Genomic DNA, 17,990 nt, shown 5'->3' on the forward strand with positions numbered 1-17,990 from the left:
CTCCCCACTGGGTATGTGCCCGCAACCAAGGTACATGCCCTTGACTGGAATCGAACCTGGGACCCTTGAGTCTGCAGACCGATGCTCTATCCACTGAGCCAAACCGGTCAGGGCATGCCAAGCACTTTTGATACAAATCCTTACAACAACCCACAAGAAGGTGCTATTATTACCACCTTTTAAATGGGAAAATAGAGACTTAGAAAGTATAAGGAGAGAAATAGCATCGTGCCAGGTTCAAGGGTGGGTATCTTGGGAAAGGGTACCTATATGACCACAAGGAAGTCTCTTTCCCAAGCTGGACCTCAGTTTCCCCAATCCTTAAAATCTACACAAAGTAAAATCTACACAAGCTAAGCCCAGAGTGCCAACATTGGCTCAAGGTGCCATTTACTAGCAGTGGGAATGGTCGCTGCTTACACTGAGGAGAATTCAGGGAAGTTCAAGGCTCTCCCCAGCGCAACCCTCACCTGCCCCCATATTGCTTCTGCTCATAAGCCCAGGCCACTACCTGGTTTGAATCCTGGCTCTCATATTTAATCTCCTCAGCCTCCTCCTGATTTCACGGCCGCCGGAACAGCAGCCCTCTTTAGAGGCATGTATAATGAGCCCTCTGCCCTCTGTCCCCAGCACTTCCTCAGAGCCCTGCTGTCTCAGAGCCCGGACACCAAGCAACATTCTCAAATATTTACTGAGCAGACTGCAGCCAGCCAGGGCCACTGCACTGGGAAGCGCAAACAATCAAAATGCCACTCCCATTACATTTTGATAATATTTCAGAGTTTACAAATGAGCCTGACATGCTCTGTCACCAAGCATCCCACCACCTACGTGCTACCAACCTAGTGCTGGCTGTAATCTGGCACGTGCCACCGCATCCCAAACACGACTGCATCCAAACCTCACACCACCCTTGTCAGTGGGTGCTTCTCCACTTTAAAGACAGACAACAAAGGCTCAGAGAGATGTGTCAACTTCCCCACCATCATACAACCAGAGAGGGGCAAAGCGTAACTGAACACAGTAGGTCTGACTCCCAAGCCCACACCAGGTCATTAGACCAACCATGTTTGCTCTGCAGTGGCACAGTGACAGGTCACAGTAAGCACATGTAGGCACAGACCCTGAAAGCATCACACTGTAGCTCTCCCTGGAATGTCCTTCCCTCAGCCCCAGGCCTCTCCTTCCTCACCACCCACCTTACCTAACTTCTATGCATCTTTCAAAAACTAGCACAAATGTCAACTTCTCCATAAAAATCCCTTTTTCTCTTCTCAGCTATTTGCACCTAACTGTTTACCAACCCATAATGCAGTTGTCATTGATCTACTTTCACCTTTATTTCCCTGGGGACAAGGACTGGGTTTCATAGATCATTAAGTCCCCTGGCCTGGGGTAGTGAGCACCACACAATAGATCTTCAATACCTGTCTGTTGAGGGCAGGATAGGGAGAGAAAAAAAAGGGAGGAGTAAGGAGGAAGGAGAAAGGGAAGAAGGAAGCAGAGAAAGAGAAAGGAAGGGAGGAAGCAGGGAGAGTGGGAGGAACTGTTCCGAGGACAGTCTGATTTGCCTGCCGCCTATTGCTTTTTAATTAGTTCCGAAGTCTCTCAGGAGGCAGTGCAGTCTTATGTTCCACTTGGGATGCTATCCAAATAGAAGATCAAGTCACCTGGCTGACAGTAGGAGTGACTTAAATATGAGTGCACTTAAGGCTGGGCCCTGGAAAATCCTGGTTCCCATATAATACACAAAGCAAGCACTTTGCAAACCATATCTACCAACATCTTTTCCACACACTCCATCCCCAGGGTTTGCTGCAAGCTGGAGGAAGACTCTCTTTAAATGCCCCCTTTCGATCAGAACAGCTAAGACTTCCTTAACGTGCACGGGGACAGAAGCCCTTGGCCACGTGTCTGTTTCTCCACTCTGCCCTTCCCACTGTGGGTATCAGTATCTGATATAAGAGCAGAGCATCCGCCGGGGCAGGGGAGGCGCAGATGCTGGCACATCCCTGAGTCCTTTCCCAGAGATGGTGTGTCCACTATTCTTTCCGTCCATGTGACATGGCTTCTGAGGCTTATGGCACCTCCGTTTATTTCTATACCTCCTTCCTCCAGAGAAAGGGAGCATTCGCCTCCTGGTTTTAGAAGCAGGATCATGGAGACACAGAGAAGTGACAGGGAGGCATGCTAGAAGGAAGAAACACCAAGATGGGCATCCCCAGCGTATTCATGGCCAGGCAGGACCTTCTGTGGGTGAATAGTATCTGGTTCCACGCTGCACCTGACACACTGGCACAGGCAGCACTTCACCAGGTACCAGGTTGTGTCTCACACTCAATCAGGTGTGAACGACCACCCTTGTCCAATGGGACTGATGAACAAGCGTGGCCTTGGGGTGTCATCCTGAGTCCCCAGGACTTCACAGCCTGAATTGTTAACCTCTTAACTGCCCCGTGTGAAATACATGCCTGGAACTCTCGATCCAAATTGCAGGGGATCAATGAAAAACTGATCGTCCGAGCGCCACTGACAAGATGAAAAGGTCTCCAGCGGGAAAGGGATTAACATATTCTGGAAAGTTCATTGGCGATCTGCCTCCAACTAATATCGCTTACATTCATTAAGCACACACTCTCTGTTAGGCTCTTTTTAAAAATTTAATATATTTTTATTGATTTCAGGGAGGAAGGAAGAGGGAGAGATAGAAACATCAATGATGAGAAAGAATCATTGATTGGTTGCCTCCTGCACACCCCCTACTGGGGATGGAGCCCGCAACCTGGAATCGAACCCGGGACCCTTCAGTCCACAGGCCGGCGCTCTATCCACTGAGCAAAACCAGCTGAGGCTAGGCTTCATTTTAGATACTTGGCACGAATGACTTCCTTTCAATTCTCACAAAAGTCCTGCGAGGCAGGCACTATTATCATCCCCTTTTATCTTAAGGAAACCACCGCACAGAGGGGTTCCCAAACCTGCCCAAGGTCCCCAAGTAACAAGCAGTCACTGGATTATGACTAGAAAGCCGTGTTCTTAAATTTGACTGTTATGTGCTCAATGGCCACCTGGTAAATCAAAATGTGCAGAGTTGAAATCTAAATATCATTACAAGACAAAAAGCAAAGGATGGCCCAAAGAAGCAGAGGAAGCTGGCATCTGTGTGGCCCTCTCTCTCGCAGGCATTTGAAAACCTCTCAACCTTACAAGGCAGACACTGCCCCCACTTTACAGATAAGGACAGGGAGGCTAACGGTTAATGGTCCAAGTTCACAGGGCTGCTACGAGGCAGACCCACATTTAAACTTGGATTCATGTGGGCTGAGAGCCCAGACTTCTGTAACCGTTTTTATTAGCATCTAATGTCTTGTCTTTTTTATGTGTCTCCTGAGTATCAGTACAAATCCTTTTTTAAAAAAAACAACACACAAAAACCTATTATGACTTGTAGTTGGAAGCAAGTGAAATATGTATTTGCCAAAACCCTCACAAACGTGTCTGTCCCCATCCTGGAGCCCTCTGCACCCCCATTTTGTGTCTGACTCACATTCCTGCAGACCTGCTTCATGGGGACGTTCTGCTTCGTGGCCTGAAGTTTCAAAAAGGAACTCTGGTTGGCAAACAGGCCCAGGCCTGAGGCCCCAAAGCCAGCTGCCTGGCCCCCTGACAATGAACAATGGATGTGGAATGTCCGCTCCGCATACACTCCGGAGGAGTTGGTTACCCAGCTCATAGAGCAAGCCCAGGGCACCCCGTTGCATCAACACTGGCCCTGACGGATGAACATGCCCATTGTGGGGGCAGTGCCCGCCACGCAGAGGGGAAAATTCCAAGCAGACTGTTCTCTTTTCCCCCTTTTAAAAAATCGCATCACATGATTCCTTCACTCTGACATGAAATATCCTGCTGTGACGAGGAACGAGACCAGATTGTCTTGGGATCAGGAAAGCTAACCAGCATGGCTAACGGTTCCTAGAAGGGACCAGGGGGTGGTGATTAGCCATGCTGACGGCCATGCATCTGATGTACACTTTTACGCCACGTTTGTTAAACAAAAAAAGAAAAGAAATGAAGTCTCAATATACCTTTATTCCTAACAGGAGGGTCAACACTCTTCCACTGCGCCCCCCAGAGAGCACAGTTATTTCAGCCCGAATGGCACTTACCTTTCGGCCCTGGATAAACAAACTGGGCGTGTTCAGAGGGTCTTTTCCCACCCCTCCGCTCCTGTAACTCTTTGTTATCATGGAACCTCCTTAGGGAAACAGAGGGATTAGAGGCAGGAATGTCACTTCATACCTGACGGTCAGACAGTCCTGGTTCCAGTCCCGGCCGTGACTCGGCCATCGCCCGGCCAGGTGATCTCAAACAAGTCTCCACGTGGCACCTGCAAGCCCCGGCAGCATCTCTGTGCAAACGAGGAAAAGTGTCCCTGTGGGCAAGAGGCAGCGCTGCCAGCACCACCTCAGCAAGGGTGACCCCAGCTGGACAGGCCCCCGGCGGGGCACAACCTCACGACCTGTGTCTCTATTTCAATTTGTCAGTTGTGAAGTGGAACAGGTAATAGTTCTCTGCACTGATGAGGCTGAGATGACATCCAGGACATTATATGAATCAGTCTGTTAATAAGAGATTTCTGCTGTTCTGGTTCAATTCCACCTCACTTCCTGAGGCCTCCATATGCTTCTAATGAAAAGCACGGACACCATTTACCTCTCCGAGATTACCCGCATTCCCACACTCAGACAACCACCCCTTCCAGACTTGTATCAAAAAGCAAGGCGGGTGCCCTGGCCGTGTGGGTCCGTTAGTTGGGCGTCATCCCATGCACTGAAAAGTTGCCAGTTCGATTCCTGGTCAGGGTATATGACTGGGTCTTGAGCTTGATCCCGGGCAGGGGGCATGCAGGGGGCAACTGATCGATGTTTCTCACATTGATGTTTCTACCTCTCACTTCCTCTCTCTGAAAATCAATAAAAAGTCTTAAAAGAAAAAAAAAAGCAGGGCAGGCTTTGTATGTGTGAAGCCTGTGCAGTTACACAGGGCCCCACACTCAGAAGGGCCTGGCACCTTTGTTTAATACTCAGACGTCACTGTCTTAGAATTTTTAATCATTTCTGAACAAGGAGCCTTACATTTTCATTCTGCACTGAGCCCCACAAATTACGTCGCTGGTCCTGCCAACACGTCTTCGGAAGCACCAGATAGCTTTCTTATATATACTCCACAGGAGATTTGGAAGGACCTGGGCTATGACACTCCACTGCTGGACACGAAGGCCCCAGTCACAGAGTGTGAGGCGGGATGGTGCACTGGGCCCAAGAGCATGGGCCTTAAGAGACACGTTGAGCTGGACGCAAACCTGCATCCCGCAGACCTCAGACTAATTCCCTAACCTGTCTGAACCCAGCTCTCCTGATCTGTAAAGCAGATTACTAAGGCCCACTCTTCCCTGTGAATAATGAAGAAAGGTCTGTCAATGAAGACACTGTCTTGTGTTGGTGACACCAACTTCAAGATGGGCCACACACTTACCTTCTAAAGGCAGTGGGGCGCCAGGTGGCCATGGAGATCCCTTTGGCTCTAGGATGACACGATTCTCCATTAACCAAGGCCTAGATGCCAGCCCTCCCCCAGTCCCTGGATATAACTCAGGGCACCTTTGATTGCAATGGTGGAAACTCGTTATTAACTTAAGAGAAAGTGGTAGTTTGCTACCTAATGAAACTGGGAAGTACAAGGGTCTCTAGGCAATGCTGTATCTGAGGATTTATACAATGTTACCCAGTCTTCTCTCTCTCTCTCTCTCTCTCTCTCTCTCTCTCTTCTGCTCTCCCCTCCCAACCCCCATATTTTTACTCTTATTACCTCTGCTTTGCTTCATTCTGAACTCATGTTCTCTTCATGTAGTGGACAGTGTGGATGCCAGCAGCCCTAGACCCACACTCTAGCTTAGCAAGCCCAGTGGGGACAGACGTATCTCTCTCAATATCTATATCGAAACCAAGGGAAAGACTCTAATTAATGCTGCTTGGATTACCCACTCCTGAACGAGCCACAACTGCCAGAGTGACAGGGTTTGTGCCCAACCAGGGGCAAGACAATGGGACCCAAGCCCTACAACCGACAGTCCAATGAGAGCACATGAACTAGAGATGCCAGACAGATAAATGGAACGTGACCACTGGGCCTTACGTGTGCACTATTCATTCCCAATAGGAGCCACAGGACATGAAGGGAGGGAGAGGGGAATCGGTGGTGTAGATGGAGCCCTTAAACTGGCCTTCACCGAAGAATGGGAAACAGTGACACCTCCTCAAAGAGAGTCCCTGTGAGGAAAGACTAAGCACTGAGAAATGCAGGGTGTGTTCAAAGCTACTAGTTGCATAACTGCAATTAACTTTTAACATTTTTATAATCATGTATTTATTTTCATGTTTATCTTTTGTTTAGGCAACCGATACTGGTTTTGCATCTTAGTGCTAATAGAAGTTTCCTTCTTAAAATAACTTTAAGTAAAAACAAAGTAGGTCGGTTGAAACAAAAATAGTAAGCAAATAATAATGTAATAATGTAGAATTAAGTAGCTGTGGACAAATCAGTGCAGGTATTATGCCAATGACTGAAGTATGAGAAACATTAGCTTAGTATATACACAGAACTTTCCTTCCCCAAGGAGCAGTAAAAACCAGTAACTATGCTATGGCTGGTCTATATGGTACCTCTGCTTAACTAAATATTGTCTTTCTTTGTGTGAATGGCAAAGCTTTACCCCAGGCCACCAAGTGGATCTGGAATAAGATCCTAGAATCCTCAGCTTCTGGGTGGCAACACCTATTCCCTAGACATACTTGTGTCTCATGGCAAAAGGGGGAACCACCATTGCAGGACGTTGGCCCACTGCATTACACTCTGTTTCAGAGACAGTCGCACAAAGGTAGGGTTGATATGAAAATCACTTAGCCCAAAGTTGGCCAGGCTGATTGTCTTTGAGAACAAAGGGGCCTATTCTCCATGGCTATCCAAGGCCAGCTGGTCCCAAGGAGTACCAGCCATCTCTCTGGGGCCAGAGTGTCCCAAGCTGATTTCCACATACACTCACATGTAAAGTGGCAGCTGGTCCCTCATTTGCATACCTGCTTGCTCTTCTAATTAACTACCAATTTTGGCCACAGATAATTTAAGAATGCCTGTTATTATCCACTCTCCTGTTCAATTATTTTCTGCAGGCCAAAGAGAGAAGTCATCAGGGTTTTGATGTGAATCGAGACGCCAAAAAGCTGAACAAAGCCTGCAAAGGAATGGGTATGGAATGTATTTTGTTTGCTAATTTACTTTTGAAGTTGATTAAATTTGATCTCATGTCCAACTTTCCCATGATTTTAGGAAGATGACTTCCCAGTTAACTTGTGTCCTCTAGGCGAACCCAAGTTGATTACTTCCAAAGTTATAATTGGATCTTATTGCTTTTCAGGATTCGATATAACAGTTAGAAATTGGATAGTACAACATTTAATTTGCCCTGGAGGTGGAAGAAAATTCAGGAGAAGCATAGTTCATGAACGCTAATGTCATCTAAACCCCTCGTATCCCTTTATTGCCCAAGAAATGTTGGGAGGTCTCAAAGGAGTTGAGGTTGGAAAAGATCTGGAAGGGAAGTGGTAGAAGAGATTTCTTCATAGTAAGTATTCTTAAATAAATCAGAGAGAGGGAGAGAGAGGGAGGGAGAGAGGGAGAGGGAGGGAGAGAGAGAGAGAGAGAACTGGAAATGAAGGATGTCAACCAGGTTGCTTGGTTTGGGGCATCAGAGGAAAGCTCAGCAGTAGCTGCCCCTAGCTTATACCCAGACCTGGCCAATCTTGTGTTTGAACAACTGTCAGGAGATATATTTGCCTGGAAGGGGCAGGATGTTTATAGATCTGCGTTTTGCAGAGTGGCTGAGCCAGCCTCACAGGTGCTTCCCTGCTGCCTCGTGAGTGAGGTCCTAGCACCTGGATGTGGGTTGGAACCAAGAGCTGAAGTGGGTGTGGGAATGATTCAGCTGTGGGTAAAGATAAATCCCCACATTCTCAGCCCACCATGCGGGTGTAGTTCAGTAAGCACAGGTGGGACACCTACTGAATGGCAAAGTCATGCACTGTCCTCTGCCCCCTATTGGATGTGCTTGGATGTGCTTGGATGTAGCCACAAGGTGGGACCACTCTTGTGTTGGTCATGGTTATAGAGCACCTTCTAAGTGCCAAGTGCCAAGCTGGGTACTGCATGCCCATTATCTTGTATAATCCTCCCAACAACCCTGTAAAGTTGTATTATAATAATGTAACAAATGAGAATGCCGAGGCTCAGAGGTTAATTATCTTGCTCAAGGCCAAAGAGTTATGAAATGAGGGTGGGCGAACAGAAACTAGGGCTATCTTGGAAAGCTATTATTTGGTTGAAGGTCTAGCATTCCAACCTTTACCAAGAAGCACAAGCCAAAGCAAAACTGTATCATTGGCAAAAGTTGTCAGCAAGACCATGCACCCATCTCATTGATATACCATCCCTACCAGGACTGGATTTAAATGTCCAGGGCCTTGTTGTCCAACAACCACAAAGGTGAGCCTTGTGGGTCATTTAAATTTTTTGAGAAGCCAGATTTTAAAAGAAAAAAAATGAAATTAACTTGAATTATATATTTTAGTTAACTCAATACTGTATCAAACGTATTTTAGCAATCAATATAAAAATTATTAATGAGATATTTGATAACCCCTTTTTCACATTAAGTCTTCAAAATGTGATATGTATTCTACACTCACAGAACATTACAACTTGGACCAGCCACAGTTTCAGTCCTCAACAGCCACATGTTACCACTGTATTGAGTAGAGCAGGTCTAAGGGCCCCATAATTCAAAAGATTATGTGCACTCTCTACCCACTCACCATCTACTCAATTTAAAATAACAAGAATGCTATATCACAAAATAATATTTGATTTTTTTCAAAGAGCAACATGAAACGTAGAGATTTCCTTGTTGTTTTTTTGGTGTCTCTCCTCACCTTTCCTAAGTAGCGACTGGTCTGGGTCTTGGGGGAGGGAGCAACAGCCCCTGTCTGTCCCCCCAATGCTGGTGCTCTTTGTCGGGCCTTCCTCTCAGGCCTCCGTGTCCCTCTGCTGCCCTCATCCCAGCAGGGCCCTTCTGAAGACAATGCCTTAATTCTGAAAGTGTATGGACCCCAACGTAAAAGGATGGCTGCCATTCTCCCTCACAGAAACAGAAACAGGATCTCAGAGAGGAAAGCTGCCATGGAGATGTTCTTAGTCCCCAGCTTCTCAAACCCAATGTGCTTTTGAGTCTTCGTTAATATGCAGGCGCTGACTGGGAGGACCTGAGGGGTTTCAGACACTGTCCATTTCCAGTGAGTTCCCTGGTGATGCTGATGCAGCAGGTCCCGGAGCCTCACTTTGGGGAGCGAGGTCTAGCCTATGTGAGGTCCACGGAGAGGAAGCAATGCTGCTCAAGCCACGCAGGAGCCAATCTTGCGACCCTGAGCCCAGGTTCTCCGCCTCCCCCCCCCCCCCACCAGGCATGGGGATGAACTTTGGACCTGGATTTGAGCTACTGCTCGCCACTTACTGGTGCCCTAACCTTTGTTGTCTCGTCTACAACATGGGGCTAATACTGTCTCCGCACAGGGAGGTGCTGAGGATAAAGCAGGCAGCACAGGGCCCAGCACCTCACTGGCCCTCACTATATGCTCATTTCCTCCTTTTCAACAATATGCTCAGATCCAAAGTCCACACAAAGACGATTAGATTAGTATGAGCAGCGAAGAGGCCTACCCTTGTGAGGTCCTTAGTCTCTGTTGCTGAGGGTGTACCAGGTTAAATGGTGCCCATTCCCTCCTCCCCCAAAAAACATGTCCCCCTGGAAACGGAGAGATGACCTTATTTGGGAAAAGGGTCCTTGCATATGTAATTAAGGATTTTGAGATGAGGTCATCCTGGATTACCTGGGTGGTCCCTAAATCCTTTGACAAGTGTCTTTAAAGGAGACAGGAGAGAAGACCCAGGGAGAAGGCCAAGTGAAGACAGGCGGCGATACAGGCACAAACCAAGAAACAGTAGGTTTGCCAGCCGCCTCCAGAGCCTCTGAGGGGAGCGAGGCCCTGCTGTTGTTTTAAGCCCTCAAGTTTGTGGAAATTAACACGGAGTCAGGAAACTAATCCAGTGAGCAAGTAGAAAATAATGACCCTCCCAGGCAGGTAAAATTCTCCTTCATTCATGCTTCATTCCCTGCACCTCCATTTCCAAAGGAGAAATTGGAGGGATTGGAAAGTCTACTGGTGTTTTTGTTGTTAATCCTCACTCGAGGATATTTTTCCATTCATTTTTAGGCAGAGTGGAAGAGAGAGGGAAAGACAGAGAGAAACCTCGATGTGAGAGAAACACATTGATTGGCTGCCTCCTGCATGAGCCCTGCCTGGGGCCCTGGCCGGGGAGGAGCCTGCAACCAAAGTACATGCCCTTGACCGGAATCAAATCCGGGACCCTTTGGTCCGCAGGCCGACACTCTATCCACTGAGCCAAACTGGGCTAGGGTGCCCACTGGTGTCAACAGAAGGGACTGGCCCTTGGGCAGCGAAGATGGGGCTGCAGCCCCAGGCTGAGCGAGGCAGGAAAGCTGAGCTGCTGGCCCTGGCTCACTGCGGGGCTCACTCATCTGGCACATGGGCCCCTGGTGTGAAGCGGAGGGCACTTCAAACCCAGTGACCTTCATCCTGCTGAAACTCAGCTCCGTATCTTCCCAGAAAATTACTGGGAAAGCAAAAGCTGGGAGGCCGTCCCGAGGCTGCTGGTCACCCTCCCCTGACCTCTGCTGTGTAATTACTCGACAGTGTCCCATGCACAGTCAGGGCTGAGGTTCCTTCTTGTCTCGTATTTTTAAAAGTCTTTCCCAGAACCACTGGGGACTGGCCCCGGTGCCTCAAACCATTGTAAATGTTTACAGGAAATCGTTGGGCAGCACAGACTGCTTAGATGACACGCATATTGTGAAATGTAAGATGAGGTCACTGTTCAGTTAATCCCTTCTTGGGTAGTGGGAACGGCTCCCAGGCTAAACCTGAGGCCCAGACTCAAGGGGCTTGAGGGAAATCTAGTCATTTCCACGCCTCTCCACGCATCCCCACACCTCCAGGCTGTTGCTGAGCCATCTCCGGTCTGCTTTGCTCTTTGATTTCTCTTTGTAAAGCATTTCAGGAAGGAAAGTCTAAGTGACATTACTTTTTACATTTTAACTCCGTTTTCCTGAATTATCCAGGTATAGGTTGACTATGGCATCAGAGTAGAGGGCTTCCCATTGGTCCCTGTTACATACAGTCCACCTGAGAAGCAAATGCAGCCGACACCAATGCAGAGACAAGGTTCAGTGGAATTCAGTGCAAACTTCTTCATTCATTCATTCATTCATACATGTATGCATGCATTTGAACATTCGTTCACTCATCAAGTCCTCCGGGAAATACTGAGAGCTTCTCTGTGAACGTGGCAGCGAGCAGAACCCCCCACTCCATGGAACTTGCACAGTGGCGTGGTAGAGACAGGACAGAGAAGAACAGGCCACGGGAGCCAGTGAGTTGAGTCCTAAAGGAGGAGTAGGAGTGAACATGATGGTCAAAGATAATGATGTTCCAGTTAGAGGGAACAGCCCATGCAACGCCCAGAGGTGAGAGAGAAAGTGTTGCTTGTACTAGAAGCTGCAAGCGATCCATAGAATTGATGGAAGGGAGGCCTGGGAGCAGGTGAGTGGGGAGGGACAAGGCTTAGAGAGGTAAGTAGGAACTAATCCAAAAGGCTTCATACGCCCCAGTGAAGAGTTGAGACTGGATTATGGATTTAAAGGGGCTTGTATTAAAAGGTGTGACAAAGAGGCACGAGCAGGCTGACCTGTTCATCAGAAAGTTCACTCTGGGGATAGTGAACGCTGATTGGAAAAGGGGAGAGTAAGCAGGAAACCCATACGGGCGTCATTAGTTCTGCTGAGCAATGTGACAGAGGTGAGGATGGAGAGAAATGGCTGCACCTGAGCGGTGAAATAGTGAGGTATTAGTGGTGACTAATTGGATGTGGGGTGAGGGAAAACAGGAAGCCAGGGATGAGCCCCAGATTCCTGGTTGCCACAATACCGCGAAGGGGCCACCTGGGAGGCAGGAAGGCTCTTTCCAGGGATGACAAGGGTAAAGGTCCAGGCTTGAGATACGGGTGCCCTAGACCCAGGCAAGAGCAGCGCACATGGAAAGAGATTTTTAAAGAAATCCTTCTTGAGGTGAGATTTCTGGCACTCAGAAGTTAAAAAAATGTCACAGAGGAAGTAACTGGATACACATTACGTAGGTAATGTTACAGGAGGAAATGAAGAGGAACAACATAAATAACAGGGTTGGAACTGAACCAGAATGAGGCAGGCAATTAACCCTTACTATTGTTATAAGTGAGCTCATCCTAGAATGTTCTGTTTCTCTAATCGAAATTAAAAAAAGCTAGGTCTCCCCAGAATTGTCAAGTGGAAACTAATCCTTAAGACTAAGTGAATGGCCCATCACCATGCTGAATTTAGAACATTTTCATCACCTCTAGAAGAAACTTTCCACTCTTTAGCTTTCAGTCCCCCACCCAACACAGCCAGCCACTAGCCTACATTTTGTCTCTATAGATTTTCCTATCCTGGACTTTCACATGAATGGAATCATTTAACGTGGTCTTCCGAGATTGGCTTCCTTCATTTAGCATAATGTTTTCAAGGCTCATTCATATTGTGGCTGGTATTGGTACTTCATTCCTTTTCCTGGCTAAATAATATTACGTTGTATAGCTATACCACATTTTGTTTATCCATTTGTCTACTGATGGACATTCTGGTTGTTTCCATCTTTTGGCTATTATGAATGATGCTGCAATAAACATTTGTGTACACATTTTGTATGGACATTTGTTTTCATTTCTCTTGAGTATATACTTAGGAGTGAAATTAAGGAATAGGCCAAATACTTCTTCCTTTTATCACCACAATGCCTGGCACTGTGCTTCATGCAGTGAAAGGCCTCCATGGATATTTGTCAAGCGAGTGAAAAGAATACCATTCTTCACAAGACATTAAAGCTAAAGGGTCCCTCTGGGTTCCACCACAGCCTCTGACCACGACCCTGGCTTCCTCACACTTGACTACAATAAATCTCCATCTTGTTTCTTGTTCACATTTACTTTGCTTCTCTCTCCTGCCCTTTAGGAACTGATGAGGCGACCATCATTGAAATCTTATCAAGCAGGACATCGAATGAGAGGCAACAAATAAAGCAAAAGTACAAGGCAATGTATGGCAAGGTGAGTCCAAGGGTCCACGCAAGCATGCATACGGCCTTGGCCTTGACATCTCTGCCTCCTTGATGTTCCCCAGGCAGCAGAGAGTGTCTTTACAGCTTCACCGAATTAGCCCAAGAGGAAAAATGAAATAACTATTTAAAACTTGAATTGACTTCAGAAAAACTGAAATTGCCTCGTTAACTTAATGGCCCGTAAAACCAGTATTCTCTAACTCATTTTTTTTAATTGACTTCATTTTTCTATTAATCCCTCTGCCATTTTCTCCACTCATTTGGACTAATTCCACATATTAACTTACAGATAGACCAGTGATTTGAAAATCAGTTTTCACAAGTGGGTCTTTATCGAAGAATTCTTCATTTTTTTGGGCTGTCTTCAAGAATGATATATCTTTCATAAGTGATGGGTACAGAAAACTAAAAAAAGCCACCAAAACATTTCTTTCATTTTGTTGTTGATGGTGTTACGTATAGAAATCGTTAAGTATGCATTAGGCTTTATATTTTTTATTACTATATAATGAACCTTTATACAATTTTTTTTTAATTAAATTTTTATTGTTCAGATTACATTTGTTCCTCTTCCCCCCCCCCCCATAACTCCCCTCCTTCCAGTTCCCGCCCCACCCTCCGCCCTCACTCCCCACCCACTGTCCTCATCCATAGGTGCACGATTTTTGTCCAGTCTCTTCCCGAATCTCCCATTCCCCTTACCCCCCCAAAAATAGTCAGTCCATTCCCTTTCTATGTCCCTGATTCATTATAATCACCAGTTCATTCTGTACATCAGATTATTTATTCACTTGATTCTTAGATTCACTTGTTGATAGATGCATGTTTGTTGTTCACAATTTGTATCTTTACCTTTTTCTTCTTCCTCTTCTTAAAGGATACCTTTCAGTATTTCGTATAATACTGGTTTAGTGGTGATGAACTCCTTTAGCTTTTCCTTGTCTGTGAAGCTCTTTATCTGACCTTCAGTTCTGAATGATAGCTTTGCTGGATAAAGTAATCTTGGTTGTAGGTTCTTGGTATTCAGCACTTTGAATATTTCTTGCCATTCCCTTCTGGCCTGCAAAGTTTCTGTTGAGAAATCAGCTGGCAGTCGTATGGGTATTCCCTTGTAGGTAATTGAGCCTCTTTCTCTTGCTGCTTTTAAGATTCTCTCTTTGTCTTTTGCTCTTGGCATTTTAATTATGATGTGTCTTGGTGTGGTCCTCTTTGGATTCCTTTTGTTTGGGGTTCTCTGGGCTTCTTGGACCTGTAAGTCCATTTCTTTCACCAGGTGGGGGAAGTTTTCTGCCATTATTTCTTGAAATAGGTTTTCAATATCTTGCTGTCTTTCATCTTCTGGCACCCCTATTATTCTGATGTTGGTACGCTTGAAACTGTCCCAGAGGCTCCTTACACTATCTTCACACTTTCGGATTCTTTTTTCATTTTGCTTTTCCAGTTGGGTGTTTTTTGTCAAATCTTTGGTTTGATTCTTGTGCTCCTCTGGTCTGCTATTGGGTATAATATTCTTTATTTCAGTCCGTGTATGCTTACTTTCTAATTTCTTTATCGTAGCATCGAGGGTCTCATTAGTTTTCGTGAGGCTCTGCACAAATTTATGGCAAGCCCTCAAAATTGCGATTCTTAGCTCCATATCCTCCATTTCTGTCATGTTTTTTTGTCTCCGCATCTTTTATGCTTTCTTGGTGCACCCCCTTGTGGTCTTTGTGCGCAGTCTTGTTCTAGCCAAGCCTTAATTGTTGTAGTTAACACTAGAGGGATTTGACCACCAGGCCGACTGGCTGCAGGAAACAGCTGTGTGGAAAACGTCTGCCTTCTGGGGAGGCGCTAATCCAGCCTTTGCCTGAGGCAATCGGCAAATGGCTGTGCACAGGGTTTGGGCGGGGCAGGATCCACAGGGTGGGCGGAGGGAGCAGTTATGGCCGCTCTCAGTCCCGTTCCCAGAGGCTCTGCTTCTCAGAACTCCGGCAGCCGCTGCAAACCTCGGAGAGAAAGCTGCCCTCAGGTTCCAACTGATGCCGGATAATCCCGCTTCTCCCGTTTGAGTCTGGGTCCCTAGAGACTCGCCCGGATCTGGAGCCCAGAGTCTGAGACTCACTCCCGACCGAAAACGACAACCGCGCCCTCAGCCACCAGCCCGCTTTGCGCGCGCACCTCGGTACCTTTGTATTTTCCACACTGCACCGCCTCTGAGCCTCGGTTTGCTGTTCTCTTTCCTTCTAGTTGTAGAGTCTCTCTTCAGCCAGCTTTCCTGTGGTTCTGGGTGATGTCCGTTCCGTCTTTTAGTTGTATTTTTGAAATGGTTGTTTGCGGCAGCGGTCTCCGGTGTTTACCTACGCCGCCATCTTGGTCTCCTCTCCTCTCTTCCTCTCCCCTTTATACAATTTAACCTTTTCTTAATGTCATTAGAATGATCAGTATGCAAAGTGAGTGTTAATTATTATAATGTATTCTAATCCATATTTATGAAACCTCTATAGTTTCAATCACTCTGTATAAACAGACATAATGAGAGATGGATTTTTCTGACTAATTTGACATTGAGCAGGCAACAAACCCTTTAGTCCTCGGTCCCCTCACATATAGAAGGACAATGATAATTACCTCCCTTCTCAGGTTCTGGGCGAATCAAGCAGGATAATGCCAGCACATAGCAGCAAAGGGGAGCTATGCTGGGCATGAATGTTCCCATTTGACAGAGAGGAGGAGTGGAGCTCATTCGTTTACATGACTTACGCAAAAGCACACGCAAGTAAGAGAAAGAACCAGGACTCAGATCCAGAGCTCCCTCCTGGAGAACCCGTCGCCATGAGACAGCTGTTATTGATACACCAGGTGGCCCTGATGGCTGTGCTTCTACCGTCTTTCTGTATCTCTCTTCACACTCAGGCTTGTCAGTGTCATTCACTGATAACACTGCAGTTCGGCTGCATTTAATGGGACTGAATGAGGTTGAGCCATCATCCATGCCGGCCCCACTAACTGCAGCAGCCCCTCAAGTGCCATGTCTATTCCCACTGTAGCAATATGGGAAGTCCGATGCAGGCTTCTTCAGTTTTACTGTGAAATAAGAGTAAGTGGGTTTGAAGTGGGGCCTCGGGGCTCTGGTAAAGATAAAGCATGCATGCTCTGGCACAAAGCATTGCAATTCCAGACAGCGAGACTTCCAGAGAGGTGATCTAGAATCACGGCATTGAGAAGCTAGAAGACGTTAGAGAAGAACAAACCGAAGTCCCCCGGCCAGCTGAGCTCAGAGAGAACACCCGTCCCCAGGTGACACGACTGGCTAGCTGGAGAACCAGGGTTAGAGCCGAGGCACCCTGAGCCGGCTTCCGTGTCCAAGCAGAATGTAAACACACAAGGATTTGTTTTCATGCCTGTGGCTTGTCAGAATAGGCAGCTGGATTTCTTTTCTCTGCATTTTTATATACAGCAGCCCCAGCCACAGTGGGCACATTCCACAACTTCCAGAGGATGCCTGAATCTGCAGATAGTTCCGAACCCTAATATATCCTGTTTTTTCCTATCCATACACATCTATGCTAAAGCTTCATTTATAGATGAGGCACAGGAAGAGAGTAACGACAATAACTGACAATAAAACAGAACAATTATAACAATATCTAATAAATAAGAGACATACCAAATCAATAAGACAAACTTAAAACATTAGAGTAACATATCAAAGTTTTTTTTAAGTAATTGTATCGCAATTGTATAGACATCATTTTTATGGTTTTTCACGTAGCAGGTCTCCATGAAAATCAGGGGCAATAATCTATAATAATAAAGTGTAATATGCTAATTAGACTGGATGTTCTTCTGGACTTCCTTCCTTCCAGACAAAGTTGCAGCGAGTGGGGGCCACGGCGGTGGTGGGCGGGGGCCGCGACCAAGGCCCTGGCATGAATTTCGCACATCGGGCCTTTAGTACTATAATAAAAGTTATGCGGATGTGGCATTATTAAATAAAATAAGGGTGACTCGAACACAAGTACTGTGATACCGTGACAGTTGATCTGATAATCCAGACATCAACTACTGTAAGTGTTCCTTTCAGGATTTCACAAGAAAACCAGAGTGACCAGACATCCGGTTTGCCCAAGAAGGTCCCTGTTTAGTCCTATTTTCTTCTGAAATTATCCACAGTGCCCCTTTTCACTTTCAAACATTCCCATTTGGGTGACAAATGATCCTCTCCCCCTAGAAATTACAAGCCTGTATTTGAGTCCTTTCTGGCTGAGTGTCTGGGGGTGAGTCCTTCATCTTTTTGAGGTCAGTAAATGGGGGTAATGTCCACACATCCCCTGCCAGGGCTGTTTTGGGGATCAGTGAGAAAGCCCTCTGAACCCCCAAATATTCTGCAAATGCTGCTTGTTATTGTGATTCACCTTTGGGCCCTCCAGACCAGAGCAGGGGATCTTCTCTCTGTGCCTCTGCCAGTCCTGGGGGGAATGGATGGGTAGTCAGGGTGACCACTGTCCCCCAGAGCAGGTCACTGTGTCCACAGAGCTCCTGTTTCAATCACCCCTCCAGTGCCCATGTGGACCCGAGGCCATGCAGTGGGAGAGCAGACCCCTGCGCCTCAAAGCCAGGGCTTCCTATGTC

The 17,990-nt window shown here is 46.7% G+C and overlaps 1 protein-coding gene across 2 annotated transcripts in view; it reads left to right on the forward strand.

The window, feature by feature from the left end:
• The window catches only part of ANXA13 (annexin A13), a 42,444-nt gene that overhangs the window by 8,096 nt on the left and 16,358 nt on the right, over positions 1-17,990 (forward strand). For both annotated transcript variants that reach the window (XM_070392015.1, XM_070392016.1), the window contains 2 exons: positions 7,230-7,305; positions 13,274-13,368. In XM_070392015.1, the coding sequence (XP_070248116.1) occupies positions 7,230-7,305; positions 13,274-13,368 (171 nt within the window). The remainder of the gene's footprint in view (positions 1-7,229; positions 7,306-13,273; positions 13,369-17,990) is intronic.

Source organism: Myotis yumanensis, unplaced genomic scaffold (genome assembly GCF_028538775.1).
Source record: "Myotis yumanensis isolate MYYU_CA2020_CCGP unplaced genomic scaffold, mMyoYum1.0.hap1 SCAF_15, whole genome shotgun sequence".
Classification (NCBI taxonomy): domain Eukaryota; kingdom Metazoa; phylum Chordata; class Mammalia; order Chiroptera; family Vespertilionidae; genus Myotis; species Myotis yumanensis.